General features: G+C 36.3%; 1 protein-coding gene across 1 annotated transcript in view; it reads right to left on the reverse strand.

Annotated features, from left to right (window-relative positions):
• Positions 1-25,083, reverse strand: part of FNDC3A (fibronectin type III domain containing 3A) — a 162,782-nt gene that overhangs the window by 88,220 nt on the left and 49,479 nt on the right. Inside the window, exon 3 of the mRNA XM_030882305.3 lies at positions 12,969-13,044. Coding sequence (XP_030738165.1) covers positions 12,969-13,044 — 76 coding nt within the window. The remainder of the gene's footprint in view (positions 1-12,968; positions 13,045-25,083) is intronic.

Here is a 25,083-nt window from a genome sequence, read left to right on the forward strand (position 1 = left end):
TAGTCATTCACTTAACCTAAAATGGGCTGAATTTATGAATGGATGATTATATTATGGTTCATTTTCACAAACAAGACTCATTAATGTTTCAAAACAAGTATTTTGAGTCTCTCTACTGGAACTGATGTTTTCATCTTAGAAGGAGAAATGTAAAGGGCAAACTTTTTAATATAATAATGTGATTTCCACCAGTATGAAAAATTGTTACCTATGCTTTTAGAGCATTTTCTAAGGGTAGTTAAGATTTTCTAAGTAATGTATAAAGGATATAACTTCTCCATGGTTTAGTTTGTTAAATTATGAAAAAAGTAAATAATGGCTAATCATATGGGAATGAGAATCTACTACATATGATTTGGACTTGAGTTACTTATAATTTCCGTAGACTGAAAAGAACTTCATTAAGTTCAGTCAAGTCTGTAGTAAAGAAGTCATTAATCCAAAGATAATCAATGGTCTTATAAAAAATTCTTGGAATACTGATATACTTATTATTAAAATAAATTTAAGATATGGCATAAGATATTAGCATAGTTATGAATACCTAAAAACTTGAGAGCTCGTAGAAAATTGTTGAATCTAATTCACACTAGCCCATCCTCATTTATGTGCAAAATAATGGCCAGAATTTAAGTAATATACCCAAGGATATAGAATCATAACATTTTAGACTCGTGAAGAACCTTATTAAAAGGCATCAACTCCAACCATCCATGATCTATTTTGAAATTAAACCTCCTAATGGCACCATCAAGTGAAGAGTCAGTATATGCGTTAACACCTACAAAGGTGGATGGGAAACTGATTGCTCCTGAGGCTCTTTGACAGCTCTGTTTATTACAAAGTTGTTCCTCATACTGAGCTCAATCTGTTTTCCTTTAACTCCCACCCACTGATCCTAAAACCCAGGCTGACCTACTCCCAGACTTGTACCTTTAAAAATGCACCATTAATTAATTCACATATTTTGTTATGTCTTTAAAGTTTTATTGTGAATTTAGGAAGAAAAGTTATATTTCATACTGCTATTTATAGTAACTATAGCAAAAAGTGTAGTGACCATGATATATAAAACAATAGACATTTAACCTCTAATAAATTTCAGAGGTATTTTTAATATCAAAGGTCTGACATATCTAACAAGATTCATGGGGCCTGAGGCATAGTTTGTATACATGTCTCAGGTATTCCAGGGTATCAGAGAAGGTCACTAGGAGTCCTACTTGCATGAAAACTCCATCTTCCTTTCCCATCCCCAACAAAGACAACCTGGGAGAAAAGGCTTTTTTATTTTTTTTACACAAACATTTGCAACCATTTTATGTATGTTAACCAAAATCTGGAAATACCTCAAATGCCCCTCAACAAGTGAGCAAATAAACAAGATAGGGGTATCCATGCAATGTAATATAACTCAGCAATAAAAATGAGCAAACTATTGATACATGCACAACATGGACAGATCTCAAACTTGTACTAAGTGAAAGAAGCCAGAAATAAAATTCTACATGTTGTATGATTTAATTTATGAGCTATTACTAGCAAAGGTAAAACTATAAAGACAAAAGGGATCTGATTATATCTGATGAGCATAAGGATTCAGACTAGAACACAGAGATGGGCAAGGCCAGGAGCTCCAACTTTTGGAGCGCAGAGAATTCACTCTGAGGTAACAGAGTTGCGGTAAATGGGATACAGAGCTTGTAAGTATTTAACAAAATATTGTTTTATTAAGGACCTCAAAGGTCATCTGGCTCAGTTTAGGAGGAGACTTGCTAATAAAATGCTCTGCAAAGGAGATGGCAAATATGAAAGAGCAGACCAATTGCGGGAGGGAGGCTAGACGTGTGTTTATACGCACCACGATCCCAAAACACACAGAGAAGGACACAGTGGTACTTACTAGTGGGGACAAACCTTCCCTTAACTTCAAAAACCCCTATAATGGCACGAAGAGTCTGGATCAGGTATATGAGGAGATAAGGTGAGAGCGGAAAAGCAGTAATAAAGAGCAGCAGCAGCAAAGAGAAGAAAAATAGGAACAGAGGTGCTGACAATAACTGCCCCAGGAGCAACAGTGCTGGTCACGCTTTGCATGAGGTGACAGTAGAAGCAACAAGGGCCCAATAACCTCCCACTGGCAGACTGAAAGTGATACCAACAGTGGTGAAATAAGCATGAGTAACTACTCAGAAGCTGGTCAGAGCCATCTGGAAGCAAAAAAGCAGGCAGGAAGATTTAGAGGTAGTATTGATGGCATACTAACTCTAGTGGGTGAAGGGCCTCAGAATCAACACACTCTGGAATTGTCAGTTAGGTTCCTGACTTCCCTAAGTAAGGTGAGCTATGAGAAAACAAAGGTTAATAGCTTTCAACAAACCTGAATTCACTTTGACAACTTTTCTACATGTGAGAGTCAAATCATAAGAAAATAGGCAGAAATCCAGGATTTGGCTAAATGATTAATATCTGGGCATTATCTATGGCTCACTACATTTATATTTTTACATTTTTAAATTAAAATTTCCATATTACCCTCCAATCTTAATTGGTGTTCATATTGAAGACTCTAAGGCACTAAAATACCCCTAAGTATAAAAGTATATTTTCAGTATATAGTAGTTACCAAGGCGAACAAGTACACCAATATATTTAAAGATATTTTAGCAGTTAATTTTAATAAATATCGACAGCACGCCTACTAAGCAAAAGGCATTATTTTAGCACAGAGAATCAAAGAAAAAAAGGACAATTTTTGTTGTTAAGGAAACAAAATAGAAGGAAGCTAATATTCCTTGACCATTTTCGTCAAGTAAGGTTTTATGTACCAAGCTAAAGACAGCATCACTGTTTCTGTCCCTATAAGATTTGAAGTTTAGCGGAAGCTTCTCTCACAAGTGTTTATTTCATTAGGAATTCGGACTAGTAAATTAGCTAGTTGGCATGCTATTTATAGGTCTATTAGGAGCAAAAACTATTCACTAGCTCGATTACTCTATGAAGTGTGCCAGCGCACAGATATACTTGTTAAATTTAAGACTCTCATTCAGAGTACTCACTTCCAAAAATAAGGAGATCTCAGTTTAATTAAAAGATTATTTTGGAATCAAAGAATCTTTAGATAGAATGAATGCTGGAACTTGCACAACCAAAATTCTTTTACTATGCAAGAATTACTTTTTATAATATCATCTAACCAGTACATAAGCATACATAATGATGAGAGTCTGGTATAATCAAGCAATGACTCCATTTTTATACAGCCATAATTGTTGGACAGTTTTTCCCTGTGAGTCAAAATTTGTTTCCCTGTAACTCTCTCACCTGTTTCAAACATGTTAAAAGGATATCATCTAACCACAGTACTACACCATCTGTTTTGAACATACATTTCTATTTTTGCAGTTCAAGATTTTGTTTTTACTTTTGTGAGATTCAATAAGTGACTCACATTTAGCTCTAGTTCTACTAAAATAAGCAAGTTCTAGTCATAAAGTTAAGTTCTCCTCTCCTGCACTATAGTGGACACTGTCATTCGTTTTGATGCATATGATCTAAAGTCCTTTTGTGTGTTGGAGGAGTCACCTTGGTGTGAGGTGAAGAACATTTCTCCTATAGGTGCTGATAACGTAGGAAGCAGTGGTGGGTGCTACAAGATTCCTGTTCCAGAAGTGGTATCTGTGCTGGAAGCAAGTGACCTTGAATTCTTAGTGGAGAAAGGGCATGGGTACAATCATGACATTCATGATGGTTTCCTAATCAAACTAGTACTGTAGCATGGTCTTAGGGCATTGTTCCTTAAGCTTAGCCTTGGGTATGGTTCTCTAATACTCCCAAAGATTCTATAAGATATCCAATATCATTTTCTTAAAGTAATATTTTTTAAAAAATTCGAAATAATCACAAATTTACAAAAAAAGCTGCATGTCCAGCTGGCACCAAGAACTTTCTTCCCTAAACCATTTGAAAGTAAGATGCTGACATGATGACTCATCACCCATGGAATACTTTAGTGTGCATTTAGTATGTATTCTTCGATATAACCACACAACCATCAAAACCAGGAAATTAACATTGATACCTTGTTACTACCTGTTATGGGTAAAATTGTGTCCCCCCCAAAAATGATATGTTTAAGAACCAGTACTTCAGAGTGTGACTTTATTTGGGAATAGGGTCACTGCAGATATAATTAGTTAAGATGAGGTCATGCTGGAGTAGAGTGTGGTACTAATCCAATATGGAATCCTTTTAAGAAGAGAGCCATGTGAAGGCACAGAGACACAGGGAGAATACCATGTGAAGATGGAGGCAGAGACTGGAGTGATGCATCTACAACCAAGAAACCCCAAGGATTGCTGGCCATCACTAGCAGCTAGGAAAAAGACATAAAGTCTCCCTCAGAAGGAACCAATCCTACTGACATGTTGATCTTGGACTTCCAGCCTCCAGAACTGTGAGAGATTAAATTTCTGTTGTTTTAAGCCACCCAGTTTGTGGTGCTTTGTTATGGAAGCCCTAAGGAACTAATAAACCACCTAATTTCAAACCCCACCCAAGATTCACCAATTGTCCTAAATAATGTGCTTTCCAGACAAAGGGTCTAGTTCAGAATCACATACTGCAACTAGTTAGGATGTCTCTTTAGTCTATCATTCTGAACAGTTCCTCGGTCTTTCCTTGACTTTTGAAGATTAAAGGCTAGTTATTCTGCAGAATGTCTCTAGATTTGAGTTTGTCTACTATTTCCTTGAGTTTAGATTCAGATCATGCATTTTTGGCAGAAATATCACAGAAGTGACACCATATTCCTCTTAATGCATCATATCAAGTAGCACACAATTTTGATATCTGACATTACTGATGACATACAATTTGATCACCCGATCAAGACGGTGTCTGCCAGGTTTCTCCACTGTAAAGTTACTTTTTTTTTTTTTTTTTTTGCCTTTAATCAGTAAGTATTTTGTGGGGACATAGTTTGAAACTATGTAAACAGTCCATTTTTCATCAACTTGCAATTTATTCATTTATATTTGTGTGAACTCACTGTTTCCTATTGTATTCAGTGGGTTTTAATCCATATCTATCATTATTTTGATGCTCAAACTGTGCCTGATTTTGCTTATGGAAGTTCCTTCAAGCTGTCTACTACATCCTTTTGACATGTCTCCATCCGTTTCTCAGCACTTCTTTCTTTCTGGCATAAGACTTATACAGCAGAAAAGGAGTTACAGATGTGGAAAGGGAGGAAACTAGAATAAATCCTGTGGCAATTGAACCAGAAAAATCATACATTTTGATTCTAGGTCTGGGGCAAGGAAAGTTCAAGATGTTATCCCAGAAAGAAGGGATATTCAATATTGTCATCCCAGAAAGTCACTCAGGCTCTGACTTCCCATGTTGAGCTTCCTGCCCCCTAACCCCCACGCCCACGTGAATGTTCTTTCCTTGGCTCCGTGTGGTCACGCACAAGCTCTAATGCCCTGTGCTGGGCTACCCACTCCAGTTTTGTGTATATTCTCTTCTCACCACATCTGGGCTCTGACTTCCCACACCAGGCCATTCTACCCCTCACCCCACCATGTGGACTACCTCCTTACTCTGCTTGGGCTCCGATCCACACCAGGCCACCCCTTCTTGAGGACATCCTTCTCAGCCGGTTTAGGCTCTGAGTCCATACAGCAGGCCACCTTGCTGTGTGAATTTCCTCCTTACTCTGTTTGGGCTCTGACTCTCTACACTAGGCTGTTGTCCTATGTGATGAACTCCTCCCGCTCTGACATCCTACTCTGGGGCACTGCAGCTCACCTCCCCAACTCCCACCAGCGCAGTGCTGCCATAGATTGAATGTCTGTGTCTCCCACAAAATTCCTTTATTGAAACCCTAACCCCAGTGTGATGGTATTAAGAGGTGGGGTTTTTGGGAGGTGATGAGGACATGAGGGTGGAGCCCTCATGAATGGGACTAGTGCTCTTATAAAAGAGAACCCAGAGAGCTCCTTTGTCCCTTCCATCATCTAAGATTACAGTCAAAGTCAGCAGTCTGCAACTGGGGAGAGGGCTCTCACCAGAACCTGACCATGCTGGCACCCTGATCTTGGACTGTCAGCCTCCAGAACTGTGAGAAATGTATTTCTGTTGTTTATAAGCCACCCAGTCTATGGTATTCTGTTATGGCGGCCCTAATGGACTAAGACAAGTGTCTGCATAGTTCTGCCCCATCTAATGACTTTAGGACTTAAGTGCTAGGAAGGAAAGGGAAGAAAGGAGAGGATCTCAGTATCACAGTAATAAACTCCTTTTGTGCTTAATTGACAAGAGTCAGTTTCAGAAAGGAACTCTGATACACATCATCTATATGGTACCAGTGCAATTAATTATTTAAATCAAAATGTATAACTTTGTATTATTCCTGTTAAATTTTATCCTATTGGTTTTGACCTATCATTTCAATATATTGTGATCTTCTTGAGCTTGGCATTTACTTAATGCTATTAGTTGTCCTTGGTAACTGACTGATACCTGGTAACTTTATAAATGTGCCATTTATTTTTGTCAAAGCTATTGATTAAAAGTGCACAGAAAGAGAGCCCTAAAGAACAAAGTCCTCTCTCTGACTTACTTCACTGTGTATGACAGACTCTAGGTCCATTCACCTCACTACAAATAACTCAATTTCATTTCTTTTTATGGCTGAGTAATATTCCATTGTATATATGTGTCACATCTTCTTTATCCATTCATCCGATGATGGACATTTAGGTTGGTCCCATGTCCTGGCTATTGTAAATAATGCTGCAATGAACATTGTGGTACAGGACTCCTTTTGAATTATGGTTTTCTTAGGTTATATGCCCAGTAGTGGGATTGCTGGGTCGTATGGTAGTTCTATTTTTAGTTTTTTAAGGAACCTCCATACTGTTTTCCCTAGTGGCTGTATCAATTCACATTTCCACCAACAGTGCAGGAGGGTTCCATTTTCACCACACCCTTTCCAGCATTTATTGTTTCTACATTTTTTGATAATGTCCATTCTGACAGGCATGAGGTAATACCTCACTGTACTTTTGATTTGCATTTCTCTAATGATTAGTGATATGGAATCTAAAAAAAAAAATGGTACTGATGAACGTAGTTGCAGGGCAGGAATAAAGATGTAGACACAGAGAATGGACTTGAGAACATGGGGAGGGGGAACCGTAAGCTGGGGTGAAGTGAGAGAGTGGCATTGACATATATACACTACCAAATGTAAAATAGATAGCTAGTGGGATGCAGCCGCACAGCACAGGGAGATCAGCTCAGTGCTTTGCAATGACCTAGAGCGGTGGGATAGGGAGGATGGGAGGGGAGGGGATATGGGGACGTATGTACGCATATGGCTGATTCACTTTAGTGTAATAGAAACTAACATAGTATTGTGAAGCAATTATACTCCAATAAAGATCTATTTAAAAAAAAAAAAAGAACAAAGTCCTGGATAATATAACATAAGACAAAGCTTTAGGCTGGCAGTGGGCCAGGGACGAAATTCTGTTTTATCTTCCCATAAAGATATATAAGAAAATCTGTCAAATAATCTTGAGGAAATAAGGAGTGTTTGCTTATTCAACTTTTGTCTCTTACTGAATACTGAATGAATGGATGAAGAATATGAGGTCCTCATTTGTGCTGAAATGCAACTGTGGAAGCAACATTGCAAAACAAATCATCAAAATGTAGATCTGGTTAATCCATGATCAACATAATTAGGGTTTATATATCTGATGTAGCTTTTTGGGTTTTATGATTCCACAGATATAAACAATATGTCAAAAAGATATGGTGTAATAATAATCTCTATGACTAATTATATTCCAAATCCTCTGATGGATAGACTCTTTCACACACACACTCCCTCTCTTTACACAAACAAGTATAAGACAGGATGTAAAAATAATCACTAAATTGCTTAATGTAATCTGACTGATGTAATAGTAAGCAGCAGAGCTGAAACTCAACCCAGGTAGCATTTGCTTAACTACTGCCTTATTAGATTAACAAAATTGAACATTCATCAATATCTTTCTCTCCTAAAGTATACGGACAGCATGGAATCATACCACAGTAGAAGTCCCATAACAATGCAAAACCACTAGATATTTAATTAATAAATTCTTATTATTTAGTCCTATTTATTCATTTTGAGATGTCATGGAAGAAGGGGAAAAAAAGAAAGCCATACCTGCCTCTCAATAAGCAGGATTTTTAGATAAAATTTTTTGTGTATATAGACTCCATTTGCTTGGCACATGGAAATGCTCAAGAAAGGTTAGTTTTTTCTCTTTCTCATTCAACTTAATTAAACATTTACTGAGCATTCTCTACGTGCTGGGCGCTATGCAAGACAGGAGATTAACAAACACGTCAAACAATTTCTGCCCTCAATGATTTCTGTATGTGTATCCGGGGGTAGAAGAGGCGAGAAACTGAAGAAAGATCTTGTCTGCAAACACTTCACAGAACAGATAATGTCTGAAGGATGGGTACCAATTTACTGCCAGGAAAGCCAGCTCTACAACAGGGATCTTAAGAGTTCACCACATACTGTCTACAAAATGTGCTTCTAGGACATCACCAGTAAGCCAAATTCAGAAACTTCGGTTAATTCTCTGTGTACCTCCCCACAAAACAAAACTAAGAAGGGCAGTCTTTAGCACTTGTTACAAAGATCTATTAATACTAAACCTTAAGATTTATTCACATAATAAATTTTTACATTCCTATGCACAATTACCAAGCAAAAATGAATTTCCATAATATCATTATAAAAAAACCAATTTGTTGACATGCTATCAATCCAATCACTAAAAAAATCCAAAAAACATCAAATTGTTAGATGTTTCAAAATAACTTTTAATAGAAAAAAAAAAGAGATTCAAGGTAGTACTTCAATTTCAAAAGTAATGAGGTATTTGTGCTAAAACCCATTAACAGTGACTTAAGATGGCAAAAATGAGGTATAGGTTAGAATCAGGTAGTATAAATAAATCTAACCAATGAGCAGAATGGCAAACTGAAAGGTAGTAAAAGGCAGGGAGCTACACTTTTATATATTTAAGAGTTGTGCATTGTCTAAAAGGACATGAAATAAGGCAAAAGGTAAGTTAAGACAGACATCAGATCCTGTATTAGAATCAGAAAGAATGATATAGAACAATAAAAAATGATCACATTAAATAAACAAAGTATATTATTTTCATCATAAATATGAAACATATTTTAAAAAACAAATATTGAAAAGTCCTTGTTTCTGGCCCATAACAATTTCTTTTCTTTTCTTTTTTTTTCTTTCTTCTTTTTTCGGGGTGAAGGCAAGAGAGAGAAGCTATGCAATGCATTTAAAAGAATACTTGTTACATTTTATTGAACATTTCTAGGTGTTTGAAGTAGGGAGATTTTCAGATTAACAGGTGAGCACATGGTAACAGAAAACGAAGACTTCACTGATCCTTCCAAACTGTAAACTGGATATTAACTCTATTGTATAATCTCCTTCAATGGCTCTTCCTCACCTTTATAATAAAGTTCTTAGTATGGTAGTCAAGCCATTTCAAGAGGTGACTATATTTTCAGATTCATCTCTGTCCATATCCCCTTTATACAACTTTTTGTTTTGTTTTGTTTTTAGCTATTCCAATCTCTTTGCAGTTATTCAAATAAATCAAGTTGCTCTTTCTTTCTGTTGCTTTTGTACGCTATTCTCTCTGCCTAAAACACTTTCTTGAGACCCTTTTGTCCATTTGGCCAACTGGTATTTTCCTGAAAGACAAGGACCTGTCACTTTTTCTTTGAAGGGTTTTTCCTCTGACATAATCACTCTGTGATTAGTCCTCCTATGCTCCCACAATACCCTATGCATGTTTCTAATGATTCTTTTTATATTGTACAATTGTTAATTTTCCCCCCTTTCCCCTACTACACTGTGTTCCTGAATGGCAGGAACTGTGTCATAGTCTTCTCTGAATCCCTTGCAGCTGGTACAGTATACCTCAGCAGAGACTTTGTAAATTCATGAAAAAAATATTAGCAGTTTTATCTATCTAAGCAGTATGCTATACAGTAGGAAAAAGGTAGTATATTGAGCTCTGCCCATAACTAGCTGTATCTCACAAATTCTGAACCTCCAATAAAATAGGGGAATTATTTAGATCGCTAATATTCCCTGTGATTCTTTAACTTAGTTTTGGTTTCTATAAATTCTTGATAGGTAATAAAACTGCTTTAAAAAGCACAGCCTTTAATTCAAATGCTTATTAATTTACACTGGATTTATCTCAATTCTTTAGGTTTTACTACAGAGGTTTTCTTAGTATAGTGGCTGTGAAAAGAAAAGCTTTCCTAACTTGATGGCCTTAGGCACCCTATTTTTCTGTCAGTTTCATTGGCACATGATTTTCCTCCCTTAACACTTTCTCTTTTTCATATATTGCATCCACTTCTACCTATACTCTTACTTTTTGCCTAGCTCAAGAACTAGGTCAAGAAGATGACTGCCATGTGATAGAAATAGTGATGGCAAAGAGCAAAAAAAGGGAGGAGAGGATGAGCCCCAGCAGTCCTTAGCCTTTTCTTGTCCTGTCTTCTCTTGCTTGGACTGAGGGCATGCTGGTCTTCACAAAGACTTCAACCCAGTCTCTTGTTCACTACTACCTTTCATCTATATCCCATCTTTTAATTTTGGACAAACAAAAACATAAAGAGAGGAGAGCCTTTTACTTTCTGTATGGTTCCCGCTAAAGTTTCCTGTGTTTTTAAAACTCTGCCCAGTAGTAATTTTAAAACAAAGTCTCCACTCTTATAATCTGATGTACAGAGAGAAGAGTCTCTGTTTTCTCCTGAAGCAAAGAAATGTGTCCCTGCCTAAAAATCCTTCACATGATAGTCAATTCTTATTATTAGGATACTGTTAGCACTACAGGCACATTATAAACTAGATACGCTTTTTTGGTTCTGATTGAAGGGATAAGTGCCACATAAAAAATCAATTAAATTGATTTTATGAGGGAAGGGGTTTACAAATTACACTTACAAATTGACTTTTAAAATATAAGATATTTAAAATTCAAAGTCTGGTTATCCAATTGCAATGATCAGTTTTTGCATTTTAAGTCACACTAAAACAGTAATGAGTATCCTCATTTGCAGATGTGTTTGAAAAGACCAATGTTATATTAGTTAAAATGCTTCCATCATAAACAATATTTATTGAAAACAATATGAAAAGAGATGTACAAATAAACCTAAGGTGTGTGCTCTACTAAAAACTTACATTCTAAGAGGTACCCAGTATAAAAATGAAGTTATTTTTATGAAAACCTAATTGACAAGTAAAGATAGGCAAAGTTTATTATACTGTTTATGAATTCTACTACCTGGTTTCTTTTAAGCTCATAATATGCGGACCATTCCTATTTGTGAAGTTACCAAATAACTGCCGCTCAAAGGATTTAAATTAACTTAGAGAAAGTGCTAACTCTAAGACATGTAAGGTTTAAATGGCAGGTTAAAAGTTTTAATTGTAATTATTGAGCTAACTGCTTCTCTAGAAAGAGTTAGATCTATTTCTTCTTTGCTTGCATTGACTTGACAGCCCAGGTTAAATGGGGGGGAGGTATCACGAGTCCTGGTTTGCCTGGGACAATCTTGGCTGACACTAATTGTTGTGGAGTAATTGCTAGGGTCCACTTTCACTCTTAAAGTATCCTGGTTTGGATGATAAAGCATACGGTCTCCCCACTTCTAACGTGCTCTTTTCAAATGAAAGTAGTAACTATTAGATAGGTACCCAATATGTGGAAGGCCAAGAACTGAAGGGAATACAAAGGAATGTAAGAAATGGTATCTGCCCATAAAGTCCTTATTAAAACTTAGCCGGAGAGACTGAATATACATTCCAAGTTAAACACACAAATTTAAATGGCTTTTCAAAATACTAACTGGAAGAAATGTTACAAAAAAGTACATTCTTGCTAAATGAATGGCACAATAATTGGTGTTTTGGGCTTTCACAGGAGATGGGGTCACTTTCTATTAAACACCGCTACAGTACCCACCATCACCACTTACTCAGTGCCTTATATGTGCCAGGTCTGGTTTAGAGTGCTTTATAAACATATTAGTCAACCCTCACAATTATCCTATGAGGTGTGTTATTATGCACAGGGATAGGAATTTTACTGAGAAACGTACCTGACAGAGGTTAAATAACATGCAAAAGTTCATACAGCCAGTTAAGTGGCAGAGTTGGGGTTTAAAACCAGGTTCTCTAATTCCAAAGCTAGTGACCTTTTTATTGCTCTCATCTTCACACAGAGTGGTGGTTCTCAGCTAGGGGTGATTTTGCCTCCCAGGGAACATTTGGTGATATCTGGAGACATTTTTGTTTGGCACAAATGTGTGTGTGTGTGTGGGGGGGGTGTTGGCTAGTAAGTAGTGTGGAAGGGATGCTTACTAAAGACTTTATAAAAAACCTTTTAAAGATAAGATCTGAGCTCAGTCTGGAAACATCTGGATAGGCTGGGGGTAGTGGTGATATGGGTAAATTCTAGATAAGAAGAAGAATACAGTAAGTACAAGAAAGGTTCAGAGACAGTGAATAAACCAACTTAGCAAGATTGAAGGGAAACAGTATTGAAAGGAAAGTGGGAAGCAAGCAAAAGATGAAATGATCTTTCAAAAAGACTAAGGAACCTGAACTAGATTCACTGAAGATTTCTGAGCAGGGGAGTGACATTAGAGTAGGATTAATCAAGAAACCAGGGCAAAGAGACTAATTAAGATGCTACTGTAATAGTTAAGCCATAAAGTATTCAGAGTTTGTGCCTTGTGGTGGTAGTGAGAAAGAAAGGAAGAAACTACAAGCACATACACTTTTATGTATCATAAATTTTAGTCTTGTCTCAAATGACAATAACCATTCTTACCTGTAATGCACTGAAACTGTCCATCTTCTCTTCTTATTGTAAATGCTTCCCCTGGGTTAACTTGTACCAGGATAACCTTAAAATGAGGGGAAGAAGTATTAATCAAAGGGGCAACAGAGTAAATCAGTATATCAAGATATTAAATGTTGCTAGTAAGAGAGTAGATGTGAGCTATTTAATCATATGGAACTGGGAAGGAAAATGGGGATTACACATTTGTTGAAAAGTATTAATTACTTCATTTTTCTGGAGGTCAGACTCAAGCCAAAAGTAAGGGAATAAAAAAAGACAGTGGCACAATTTTATTGGAAAGTCAATAAATTTCACTCTGAAACAAAGATGGAGTTAAACTACTGAATATTTGGATCATCTATGCCTACTTCACCAATTGTAAAGTATTGTGTTTTTCTAAAAATAAAGTATAAATTGATAGGTAGAGAATAAGATGGCACCCCTGAATTAGTATGACATCTCAAATTAGCAATATATTTAAAAATATGTTAAATTAATCCCATAATTTTGAGTAGTTTTATTTTTATTTTATAGGTAATACACACTAATCTTATGACATCTGAAAAACAGAAAAACAAAAAACTGGAAAAAAACTGAAGTCCCTCCATCCTAATAAACATTGTTAGCACTCTCATAAATTTTTTAGTCTTGTTCTCTATGTATAGGCTTAATTTCCCCCCTTAAATATAAGGGGGAAAAATAAGACCTCCAATTCTGTGTCTTTTTTTGGTTTAATATTAAAAAAAGACTTTTCCAATGTTATTATTCAAAGTCTGTCATCGAATGTTTATACCATAAACTACTTAACCATTCTCTTAATTAAAGAATTTAGGTAGTGAGCATTTTGGTATGTAGTTTTCCCATCTCTATAATTAGTATTGTTTCCTTATGATATACTCCCAGAAATAGAATTCCCTTATCTGTTGCTAAACTATTTTTTAAAAGGGTTTTACAAATTCACATTCCTCCTCAGTCTATGAGAACACCATTTAATCACATTCTCTGCACCCCTAAAAATTATAGTTTTAAAATCTTCGCTACCTTGATAGATGAAAACAGTATATTACTATCGTTTAATTTGCACTTTTTTGATTATTAACGAGGTTAAATTCTATCTTTACATTTGCTACTGGCTCTTTTGTAAACTGGTTGTCTGTCATCTTTCTTTATTTTTTGGGGTCTTAAATGTTCTTAGCAATTCATATGAATTCTCTGAATAATAATGGTAGTAATAATAATAATATACTATATTATGCTGCAAATATTTTCCCATTTTGTCTTCTCAAATTTTTTAATTGTTTATTTTCCTGTAGCCAATGTTACCTATTTTTTCCTTTGTGACACCTTCTATTGCTTCTAAATTTAACTTGTGGCTGGCTATCAAGCACTTGAAATGTGGCTTGTCTTTGTCTATATGGAGATGTGCCATAGGTGTAAAATACACACTGGATTTCAAAGATTTAGTACAAAAGAACCCAACCATGTAAAATATCTTGTTGTTAATTTTTATATTGATTACATATTGAAATAATATTCTGGACCTATTGGGTTAATAAAAATTATTACAATTAATTTTTCCTGTTTTTACTTTTTAATGTGGCTACTAAAATTTTTTAAATTACTTATGTGATTGGCATTATATTTCCATTGGACAACGCTGACCTATAGGTTTGATTAAAAATGCTAGTTTTTCTTTTCTTCTAGTTTTATATAATTGCTTATATTTAGTTCTTTAATGCACCTCAAATTTATCTGGAGAAGATCCAAAAGTATTTTTTTTCCTTAGAGAGCTAACCAATACAATCTGCTAAATTTAAGATAGCTCCTTTAGCACACAATATACTCTTCTGGCCTGTCTCATCCATAACACTGTCTACTTTGGCAAAAGTAGCTTAGGAAATATGTTTTTATTTTAATCATTTTAAACACTGTAACCTTAGAAATATGTTTTCTGATGGTGTACCTCGATTACTGCTCTTCTTCAAACATTTCTTTGACATTGACTGGTGATAAGTGCTACGATAGGAGAAGTTAAGCACTATCAGAGCACACAGGACCAAGTACTTAGTCTGTTACCTGAGCATGTGTGTGTATACATGTATATGCACGTGTGTGTGTGTTTGTGTATTTAATGGCTTTCTAGAGAATGTAAAAGTTAAGCTGAGTCCTGAAGACTGAGAAGGAACTAGCTAGGCAAGAAGAGTGGGAAGGCCTTTAAGGTATAGAGAAGAGCAAATGCAAAGCTCCAGGAAAGGAAACGTCATCAATAGTTTATCAAATTCAATGAACCAAAAGAAGTTCTGTAGTTCTATATGGTTGGAGAATGGGGCAGGCGGAGATAAGGGTTGGGGAAATGATGGAGGAAAAAGGTTAGAAATATGGCGAAAGGTAGACAGGAGTTGGGTTAAGAAGGGTCTTGTGAGCCATTCTAAGGGCAAGGAAGAGTTACGTAAGCAGGTAATACTATGGTGGATCGCCCTGGCTGCAGTGTAGCACCCAGATATAGGAAGAACTCTTCATCAGGAGGTTACAACAGTCATCTAAGTAGGCTTCTTTTAATACATTAATTTCTATTTTCAACTTTTATTATTTCCTTTCTTCTGTTTTCCTTAGGCTTACCATGTTGTTTTTCTAACTTTTTCAGTTGAATACTCTATTTTATTCTTTCTTTAGTAATATATGCACTTAAAACCATGAATTTTACTCAGTTTAACCATAGAGAATATTTTCACTATTGTTTTTTAGATTTTCTGCCATTTACTTCTTCATTCCCTCTGTGATCCAACAGTTGTTTTAAAGAAAACTTACAATTTTGAAAGTGGGCTGGAGGATTTTCAGTTTGTTTTTATTTCCAATACATTTTTTTATCAATCTCAAACAAATCCATGGTTCTTTAAAAAATTTTTTAACCCATTATGTTTCTTTCACTCCTTTCCTTATTAGTGTTAGAACTTAGTAGAGGTAGTGAATTACTAAAGGATGATACCTGAAGCCAGCACTGGGTTAAAGCACAGGAGTTCTTAACCTGGGGGCCATAGATATCTATTCAAAGGGTTTGTGAACCACACAGAATTATATATGAAATTCTCTGTAGGTATTACAATTTTCTATGGAAGGGTTCACTATTTTCATTAGATTTCACTAAATTCTTAATGCGGTTCAAGACCCAAAGTAGTGCTTACTGTGTCACACTATGCTGTCTGCTTTACATGTATGTTACCTCTTTTAATTATGATCCTCTATCAGTACTGGTTGTACTATGGAATTCTATAAAATACTAATAATTCCTGTGATGAATTCATTCACTACAAAGTTGGGAAAAAGAAATAAAACTAAGAAAACCAAACACGGTACACATACAACTGATATATCCTGATATTAAGTAAAAAAGGATAAACTCTTTTAAATTATAATAAGACGTTCAGGAAAATGGTAGGAGGTTAAATTTATTCATTTATCTAAAAATCATTTATTAAACACCCACTGTGTGGCACCTACTCTTATATGCACTATGGACATCAAGAATAAAAATAAATCACAGTCCAAGGACTCAAGGAATACACAGTCTTGTGAGGGAAACAGGCAAGTACTCAGTCAATTAACTGTACAGTGTAATAAGAGGTGTAACAGAGATATGAACAATGTACTATAGGTTCCACTCAGCCCACAATGATGAGGGAAGATTCCTGGAGGAGATGATAGCTACATAATGTTCAGAGGGACAACCAAGAATTAACAAGCTAAAGATGGGGAGAGAACATTCCAGAAGAGAGCACACATAGCATGTATGAAGTCATGGGGGTGAAAGAGATCACGGATATATATATTTTTTAAACATCTTTATTGGAGTATAATTGCTTCACAATGGTGTGTTAGTTTCTGCTTTATAACAAAGTGAATCAGTTATACATATGTCCCCATATCTCTTCCCCCTTGCGTCTCCCTCCCTCCCACCCTCCCTATCCCACCCCTCTAGGTGGTCACAAAGCACCAAGCTGATCTCCCTGTGCTATGCGGCTGCTTCCCACTAGCTATCTATTTTACATTTGGTAGTTGTATATATGTCCATGCCACTCTCCCACTTTGTCCCAGCTTACCCTTCCCCCTCCCCGTATCCTCAAGTCCATTCTCTAGAAGGTCTGTAAATTGATCACGGACAATTTGAAAATGGGAAGAAGTATGGCATAGCTAAAGTCTAAACTAGTTTGAGAAATGCAATGGAAAGAGATAAAATTGGGAGGATAAGCAGGGGCTAGATCATGAAGATCCTTAAATATAAAGCTAAGGAGTTAAACCTTTAGGCAAGGCTATTAAACAGGGAAGGGTCATATTCAAATTTCATCTTTACCCCAACTTTTATTCTGTAATATTTCAAATGTACAGAAAAACTGCAGGACTGATTCAATGAATGCCCATATACCCCTCACCTAGATTCACCAATTGTTAATGGGTTGCCATATTTGCTCACTCTCACAGTCACTCTTTTTTTGATATACCATTTTAGAATACCTGAGCGGTGTTAAGTTTGATCACTTGGTTTTAGGTGATTATCTCTTAGATGTCTCTATTATAAAGATACCATTTCCCTTTGAAAGTAATAAACAATCAATATGGTTGGTGATACTTTGAGACTCTCTGAATATTCTATTCCCTAACAGTCTTTCACCCAATGGTTTCAACAATTACTACCAAACATTATTGTGGTAGCTGTAAAATGGCAATTAAAAAAACCCCATTCTTTCTGTAGTTACTAGTTAGCATTCTTCTATTAAGAAGAGACTTCTTTTCTGAATTCTTCCCCTTATCCTACACCCCAACTTTACATGTTTCTTAGTATGAGTATGGGCTCATGGATTCTTTTAAAAATCAATGTTATTATAATCCATTAGTGTCACTATTAATATTTTCAGTGAGGTGAAATTCACATATTAATTATAAATCAATATTAAAGGGTACAATTCTAGGCATTTAGTACATTCACAATGTTGTGCAACCACCACCTCTTCTAGTTCCAAAACATTTTACTACACTACTTCCATTAAGGAATCACTCTACTTTTTCCCTCTTTAAGACCCTGATAACAACCAATTTGCCTTCTGTCTCTATGGATTTACCCATTTCTATGTATCATATAAATAGAACCATACAATATGTGATTTTTTATGACTGGTTTCTTTCACTTAGCATAACGTTTTTAAGGTTCATCCAGGCTGTAGCATGTATCAGTACTTCATTTTATGGTTAAATAACATTCTACTGTATGGATATACTACAATTTATGTATCCATTCAGACCCTGATAAACAACTGGACTGTTTTCAACCTTCTGGTTATTGAGAATCGTGCTATGGTAAACATTTATGTACAAATATTTGAGTTCCTCTTTTCAATTTTGGGGGTATGTACCCAGGAGTAGAACTGCTGGGTAATATAGTAACGCTACATTTAACTGTTTGAGGAACCACCACATGCTCCTTATGCAGCTGCATCATTTCACACGCCCAGTAACAATATACAAGGATTCCAATTTCTCTAGACTCTTGCCAATGCTTGTTATTTTGATTATAGATATCCAGTGGATATAAAGTAATATCTCATTGTGATTCTGATTTGCACTTCCCTAACATCCCTGACAAATGATGTCGAGCATTGTATCATGTGTTTCTTGGCTATCTGTATATCTTCTTGGAAGAAATGTGTATTCAAGTCATTTGCCCAGTTTAAATTGTGTTGTCTGTTTTTGTTGAGTTGTAAAAGCTCTTCATATACTGTGGATACTAGACCCTTATCAGATACAAGATTTGAAAATATTTTATCCCATTCTGGAAGTTGTCTTTTCACTTCCTTCATAATGTTCTGTTCTTTTCTTTTTTTTTTGGGGGGGGGGGTACGTGGGCCTCTCACCATTGTGGCCTCTCCCATTGCGGAGCACAGGCTCCGGATGTGCAGGCTCAGTGGCCATGGCTCACGGGCCCAGCCGCTCCGCGGCATGTGGGATCTTCCCATACCAGGGCACAAACCTGTGTCCCCTGCATCAGCAGGCGGATTCTCAACCACTAAGCCACCAGGGAAGCCCCATAATGTTCTTTTATGTACAAACATTTTTAATTTTGATGAAGTACAATTTATCTAATTTCATTTTGCTCTTGTTGTTGCTTGTAAGTTTGGTGTCATATCTAAGACTCCACTTAGAGTCCAAGGTCATGAAGATGAACTCTTCCTTTCTTCTAAGAGTTTTATAGTTTTAGCTTATTTAGGTTGTTGATTCATTTCAGTTCCCTTTTCTATATGGTGTGAAGTAGTGGTGTAATTTCATTCTTTTGCGTGTAGATATCCAGTTGTCTCAGCACCATTTTGTGAAGAGACTATTCTTCCCCCACTGAACAGTTTTGGCACCCTTGTCTGAAACAAATTGGCCACAGAGATATGGGTTTATTTGTGGACTCTCAATTCTATTCCATTGGCCTATATATATCTATTCTTATGCCAGTACCATACTATTTTGACTACTGTAGCTTTATAGTAGGTTTAAAATCAAGAAGTGTTAGTTGTTGAACAACAACTTTGTTATTCTTTTTCAAGACTGTTTTGGCTATTGGGGCCCCTTGCAATTCCATATGAATTTAAGGATCAGCTTCTTCATTTCTGCAAAAAAGGCTGCTGGAATTTTAATAAAGATTGTATTGACTCCGTACCTTCCTTTGGTCAGTGTTACCATCTTTACAATATTAAGTTTTCCAGTCCATGAACATGGGATGTCTTTTTAATTAGTTAAGTCATCTTTAATTTCTTTCAGCACATTTCTGTAGCTTTCCACATACAAGTCTTTCACCAACTTGGGAATATTTATTTCTATGTATTTTATTCTCTTGGATGCTACTGTAAATGGAATTATTTTCTTAACTTCGTTTTCAGATTCTTCACTGCTGATGTGTAGAAACATAGCTGCATTTTTTTTGTTGATCCTATACCCTGCAACTTTGCTGAATGTGTTTATTAGCTCTAGTCATTTTTGTAAGGATTCTTTGGGATTTTCTTTTCAAAAAAAATTTTTTTCTTTTTTGAGGTGGACCATTTTTAAAGTCTTTATTGAATTTGTTACAATACTGCTTCTGTTTTGTTTTTTTTTGGCAGCAAGGCATGTGGGATCTTAGCTCCCTGACCAGGGATCGAAACTGCACCCCCTGCATTGGAAGGTGAAGTTTCAACCACTGGACCACCAGGGAAGTCCCCTGGGATTTTCTACATAAAGGATCATGCCATCTGCAAACAGACAGACCTTTGGTTAGACTAAGCAAGGAAAAGATAGGACCCAAATCAAAATTATAAATGAAAGAAGAAACATTACAACTCAACTGATACCACAGAATTACAAAGGATCATAAGAGGCTATGAACAACTATATGCCAACAAACTGGACAACTAAGAAGAAACAGAAAAATTCCTAGAAACATACACCTTACCAAGACTGAGTCAGGAAGAAACAGAAAATCTGAGCAGACCAGTTACCAGTAAGGAGATTAAATCATTAATCAAAAATCTCTCAATGAAGAAAAGCCCAGGAGCAGATGGCTTCACTGGTGAATTTTACCAAACATTTTAAGAAGAACTAATGGCAATCCTTTTCAACCCCTTCCAAAACACTGAAGAGGAGGGAATACTCCTAAACTCATTTTATGAGACCAGCTTTACCCTGATACCAAAGCCAGAAAAGGATACTACAAGAAAAGCACACTACAGGCCATTATTCCTGATGAATATAGATGTAAAAATTCTCCACAAGATACTAGCAAACCAAATTCAGCAGCACATTGGAAAATTCATTTGCGAGACGAAAGCTGAGCTAAAGGCAATGAATAGCAGAATGAATAATGCAGAAAAACGAATAAGTGATCTGGAAGATAGAATAATGGAAATCATCCAATCAGAACAGCAGACAGAAAGCCAAATTAGAAAAAAAATAAAAGCAATATAAGAGACCTACGGGATAATATAAAGCATGCCAATCTATGCATTAATAGGAATTCCAGAAGGAGAAGACAGAGAAAAGGATATTGAAAATATATTTGAAGAAATTATGGCTGAAAACTTAAAGAAACAAATATTCAGACATAGGAAGCACAGAGGGTCCCAAACAAGATGAACCCAAACAGACCTATACCAAGACATATAATAAAAATGGCAAAAGTTAAAAAAAAAAAGAGGATTCTAAAGGCAACAAGAGAAAAACAAAGAGTTAATTAAAAGGGAACCCCCCATAAGGCTATCAGGTGATTCCTCTACAGAAATGCTGCAGGCCAGAAGGGAGTGGTGAAATATATTCAAAGTCTTGAAAGGGAAAAATCTGCAACCTATAATACTCAACCCAGCAGAATTATCATTTAGAATAGAAGGAGAGAGAAAGAATTTCTCAGACAAGCAAAAACTAAAAGAATACAGTAATACTAAACCTACCCTAAAATAAATATTGAAAGGTCTTCTCTTAAGTATAAAAGAAGCAAGAAGATACAGAAAAGAGGAAATCACAATTGGAAAGTAAATCACTTAAATAAGCCAGTATACAAATCAAAAAGAAAAAAAAATCTATTTGTGAAAGTAATGATAAACACAAGGAACAGCAAAAGGATAAACGTGAAGATGTAAACGAGGACATCAAAATCATAAAATAGAGGAGGAGAGTAAGAAAATGTAGATTCTTCTTTTTAAGAATGCGTTTGAGACTATATGATTATCAGTCTAAAGCAAGCAGATGGAGGAAGGGGTTAACATACTTGAAAAACAGGGTAACCACAAATCAAAGTCAGCAGCACATTAAAAGGACTATTCATCATGATCCTAGGCACAAGGATGGTTCACCATACACAAATCAACACACATGATACATCGCCTTGACAGAATGAAATTAAAAAGATCATCTCAATAGATGAGGAAAAAGCATTTGACAGAATTCAACATCTGTTCATCATAAAAGCTCTGAACAAATTAGGTATAGAAGGAAAGTATCTCAACATAATAAAAGCCATATATGACAAGCCCATGCAATCAATGGTGAAAAGTTGAAAGCTTTTTCTCTAAAATAAGGAACAAAACAAGGGTGCCCACGTTTACCACTCCTTTTCAACACAGTACTAGAAGTCCAAGCCAGAGCAATCAGGAAAGAAAAGGTAATAAAAGGCATCAAAATTGGAAAGGAAGAAGTAAAACTGTCTCTTTTGGCAGATGACATAATTTTATACACAGAAAATCTTAAAAGACTCCACCAAAAAAACTGTTAGGTCTAATCAACAAACTCACTGAAGTTGCAGGATACAAAATTCTCATGCAAAAACAGTATCATTTCTATACAGTAACAGTGAACTATCTGAAAAAATTTAAAAAACTATCCCATTTACGATAGCATCAAAAACAATAAAATACTTAGGAATAAACTTAACCAGGGAGGTGAAGGATCTCTACGCTGAAAACTACAAAACATTTATGAAAGAAATCAAAGAAGACACAAATAAATGTAAAGGTAACCTGTGTTCATGGATTAGAAGAATATTGTTAAAATGCACACGCTACCCAAAGCTATCAATAGATTCACTGTAATCCCCATGAAGATTCTGATAGCATTTTTTTTATAGTAGAAGAAAATAATCCTAAGATTTATATGGAACCACAAAAGACCCCAAATAGCCAAAGCAATTCTGAGAAAGAGGAATGAAGTGGGATCCATCACACTTCCTGATTTCAAGCTGTAGTGTAAAGATATAGTAACAAACAGTATGGTACTGGCATAAAAACAGAAACACAGACCAATGGAACAGAATCAAGAGTCCAGAAACAAACCCATGCATATCTGGACAACTAACATTTCACAAGGGAGCCACATATACCCAATGTAGAACCCACAGTCTCTTCAATGAGTGGTGCTAGGAAAATTGGATAGTCACATGTAAAAGAATGAAACTAAGACCTCTATCTTACACCACTCACAAAAATTAACTCGAAATGGATTAAGGACTTAAATGTAACACCTGAAACCATAAAAATCCTAGATGAATACATAGGAAAAAAGCTCCTTGACATGGGTCTTAGCAATGAGTTTTTGGATATGACATCTAAAGCACAAACAACAAAATCAAAAATAAACAAGTGGGGCTTCCCTGGTGGCGCAGTGGTTGAGAATCCGCCTGCCGATGCAGGGGACACAGGTTTGTGCCCCGGTCCGGGAAGATCCCACATGCCGCGGAGCGGTTGGGCCCGTGAGCCACGGCCGCTGAGCCTGTGCGTCCGGAGCCTGTGCTCCGCAACAGGAGAGGCCACAACAGTGAGAGGCCCACGTACCGCAAAAAAACCAAAAAAACCAAAAAAACCAAAAAAACAACTAGTGGGAGTACATCAAACTACAAAGCTTCTACATGGCAACAGAAATGATCCACAAAATTAAAAGACACCTGATAGAATGAAAAAAAATATTTGCAAATCATATATCTGATAAGGGGTTAATATCCAAAATATATAAATAACTCCTACAGCTCAATAGCAAAAAACCAAATAATGGGACTTCCCTGGTGGCGCAGTGGTTAAGAACTCGCCTGCCAATGCAGGGAACACGGGTTCGAGCCCTGGTCCGGGAAGATCCCACATGCCACAGAGCAACTATGCCCGTGCACTACAACTACTGAGCCTGCACTGTAGAGCCTGCGAGCCACAACTACTGAGCCCGCGTGCCACAACTATTGAAGCCCGCGCGCCTAGAGCCCGAGCTCTGCAACAAGAGAAGCCACAGCAATGAGAAGGCTGTACACCGCAACGAAGGGTAGTCCCCACTCACTGCAACTAAAGAATGCCCATGTGCAGCAATGAAGACCCAATGCAGCCAAAAGTAAATAAATTTATTAAAAAAAGACAAAAAACAAATAATGCAATTAAAAATGAGCCAAGGACCAGAATAGACGTTTTCCCAAAGATATACAAATGGTCAACAGGTACATGAAAAGGTGCTCAACATCATTTATCATTAGGGAAATGCAAATCAAAACCATAATGATATTCTCTCATACCTGTCAACATGGCCATCATTGAAAAGACAAGAGACAACAAATGCAGGGAAGGATGTAGAGAACCCCTGTGCACTATAGATGGAAATATAAATTAGTGCAGCCACTATGGGAAACAGTATGGAAATTCCTCAAAAAATTAAATAGAACTACCATATAATCCAGTAATTCCACTTGGGGGTATATATCCGAAGGAAATGAAAACACTATGTCAAAGAGAAATCTGCATATTTTCACTGCAGCATTATGTACAATAGCCAAGACATGGAAACAGCCTAAGTGTCCACTGACGAATAAGAATGGATAAAGAAGTTGTGTTATACATACACAAATACACACACACACACACACAGATCCTACATGCGGCAATGAAGATCCCGCATGCTGTAACTAAGACCCATCGTGGACAAAATAAATAAATAAATATTCAAAAAAAAGGGAAAAAGAATTCCATTCATTGTTAAGAAAAATCCTTGAATTAAAGTCTACTTTCTGGTACTTCCCTGGTGGCGCAGTGGTTAAGAATCCGCCTGCCAATGCAGGGGACATGGGTTCCATCCCTGCTCCAGGAAGATCCAACATGCCGTGGAGCCACTAAGCCCATGCACCACAAAGCCCATGCCTGCGCTTGACAGCCTGTGAGCCACAACTACTGAAGGCCGCGCACCTAGAGCCCATGCTCTGCAACAAGAGAAGTCACCACAATGAGAAGACTGCGCACAACAAAGAGTAGTTCCTGTTCACCGCAACTAGAAAAAGCCTGTGCGCAGCAACGAAAACTCAATGCAGCCAAAAATAAATACATAAATTAATTTAAAAAAATTTACCTTCTGACTTCAGTAGAACCAGTACTTATTTTTTCTTTTTATAGGAAATGTATCATAAAGTGCTATGTTTCTACTTAAATATAATCTGAAATATTTGTTTGGTATAAATTTCAAGGTAAAATATAATGGCATCACTTTCATTAGGGACTTTCATTAAAATTATCATATGGGTTTCTGGAAGGTGTGGAGGAAAGCAGTTATAAATTCAAATTAATGTATACTGATAGAATTC

The sequence above is a fragment of the Globicephala melas genome, chromosome 18, assembly GCF_963455315.2.
Source record: "Globicephala melas chromosome 18, mGloMel1.2, whole genome shotgun sequence".
Taxonomy (NCBI): domain Eukaryota; kingdom Metazoa; phylum Chordata; class Mammalia; order Artiodactyla; family Delphinidae; genus Globicephala; species Globicephala melas.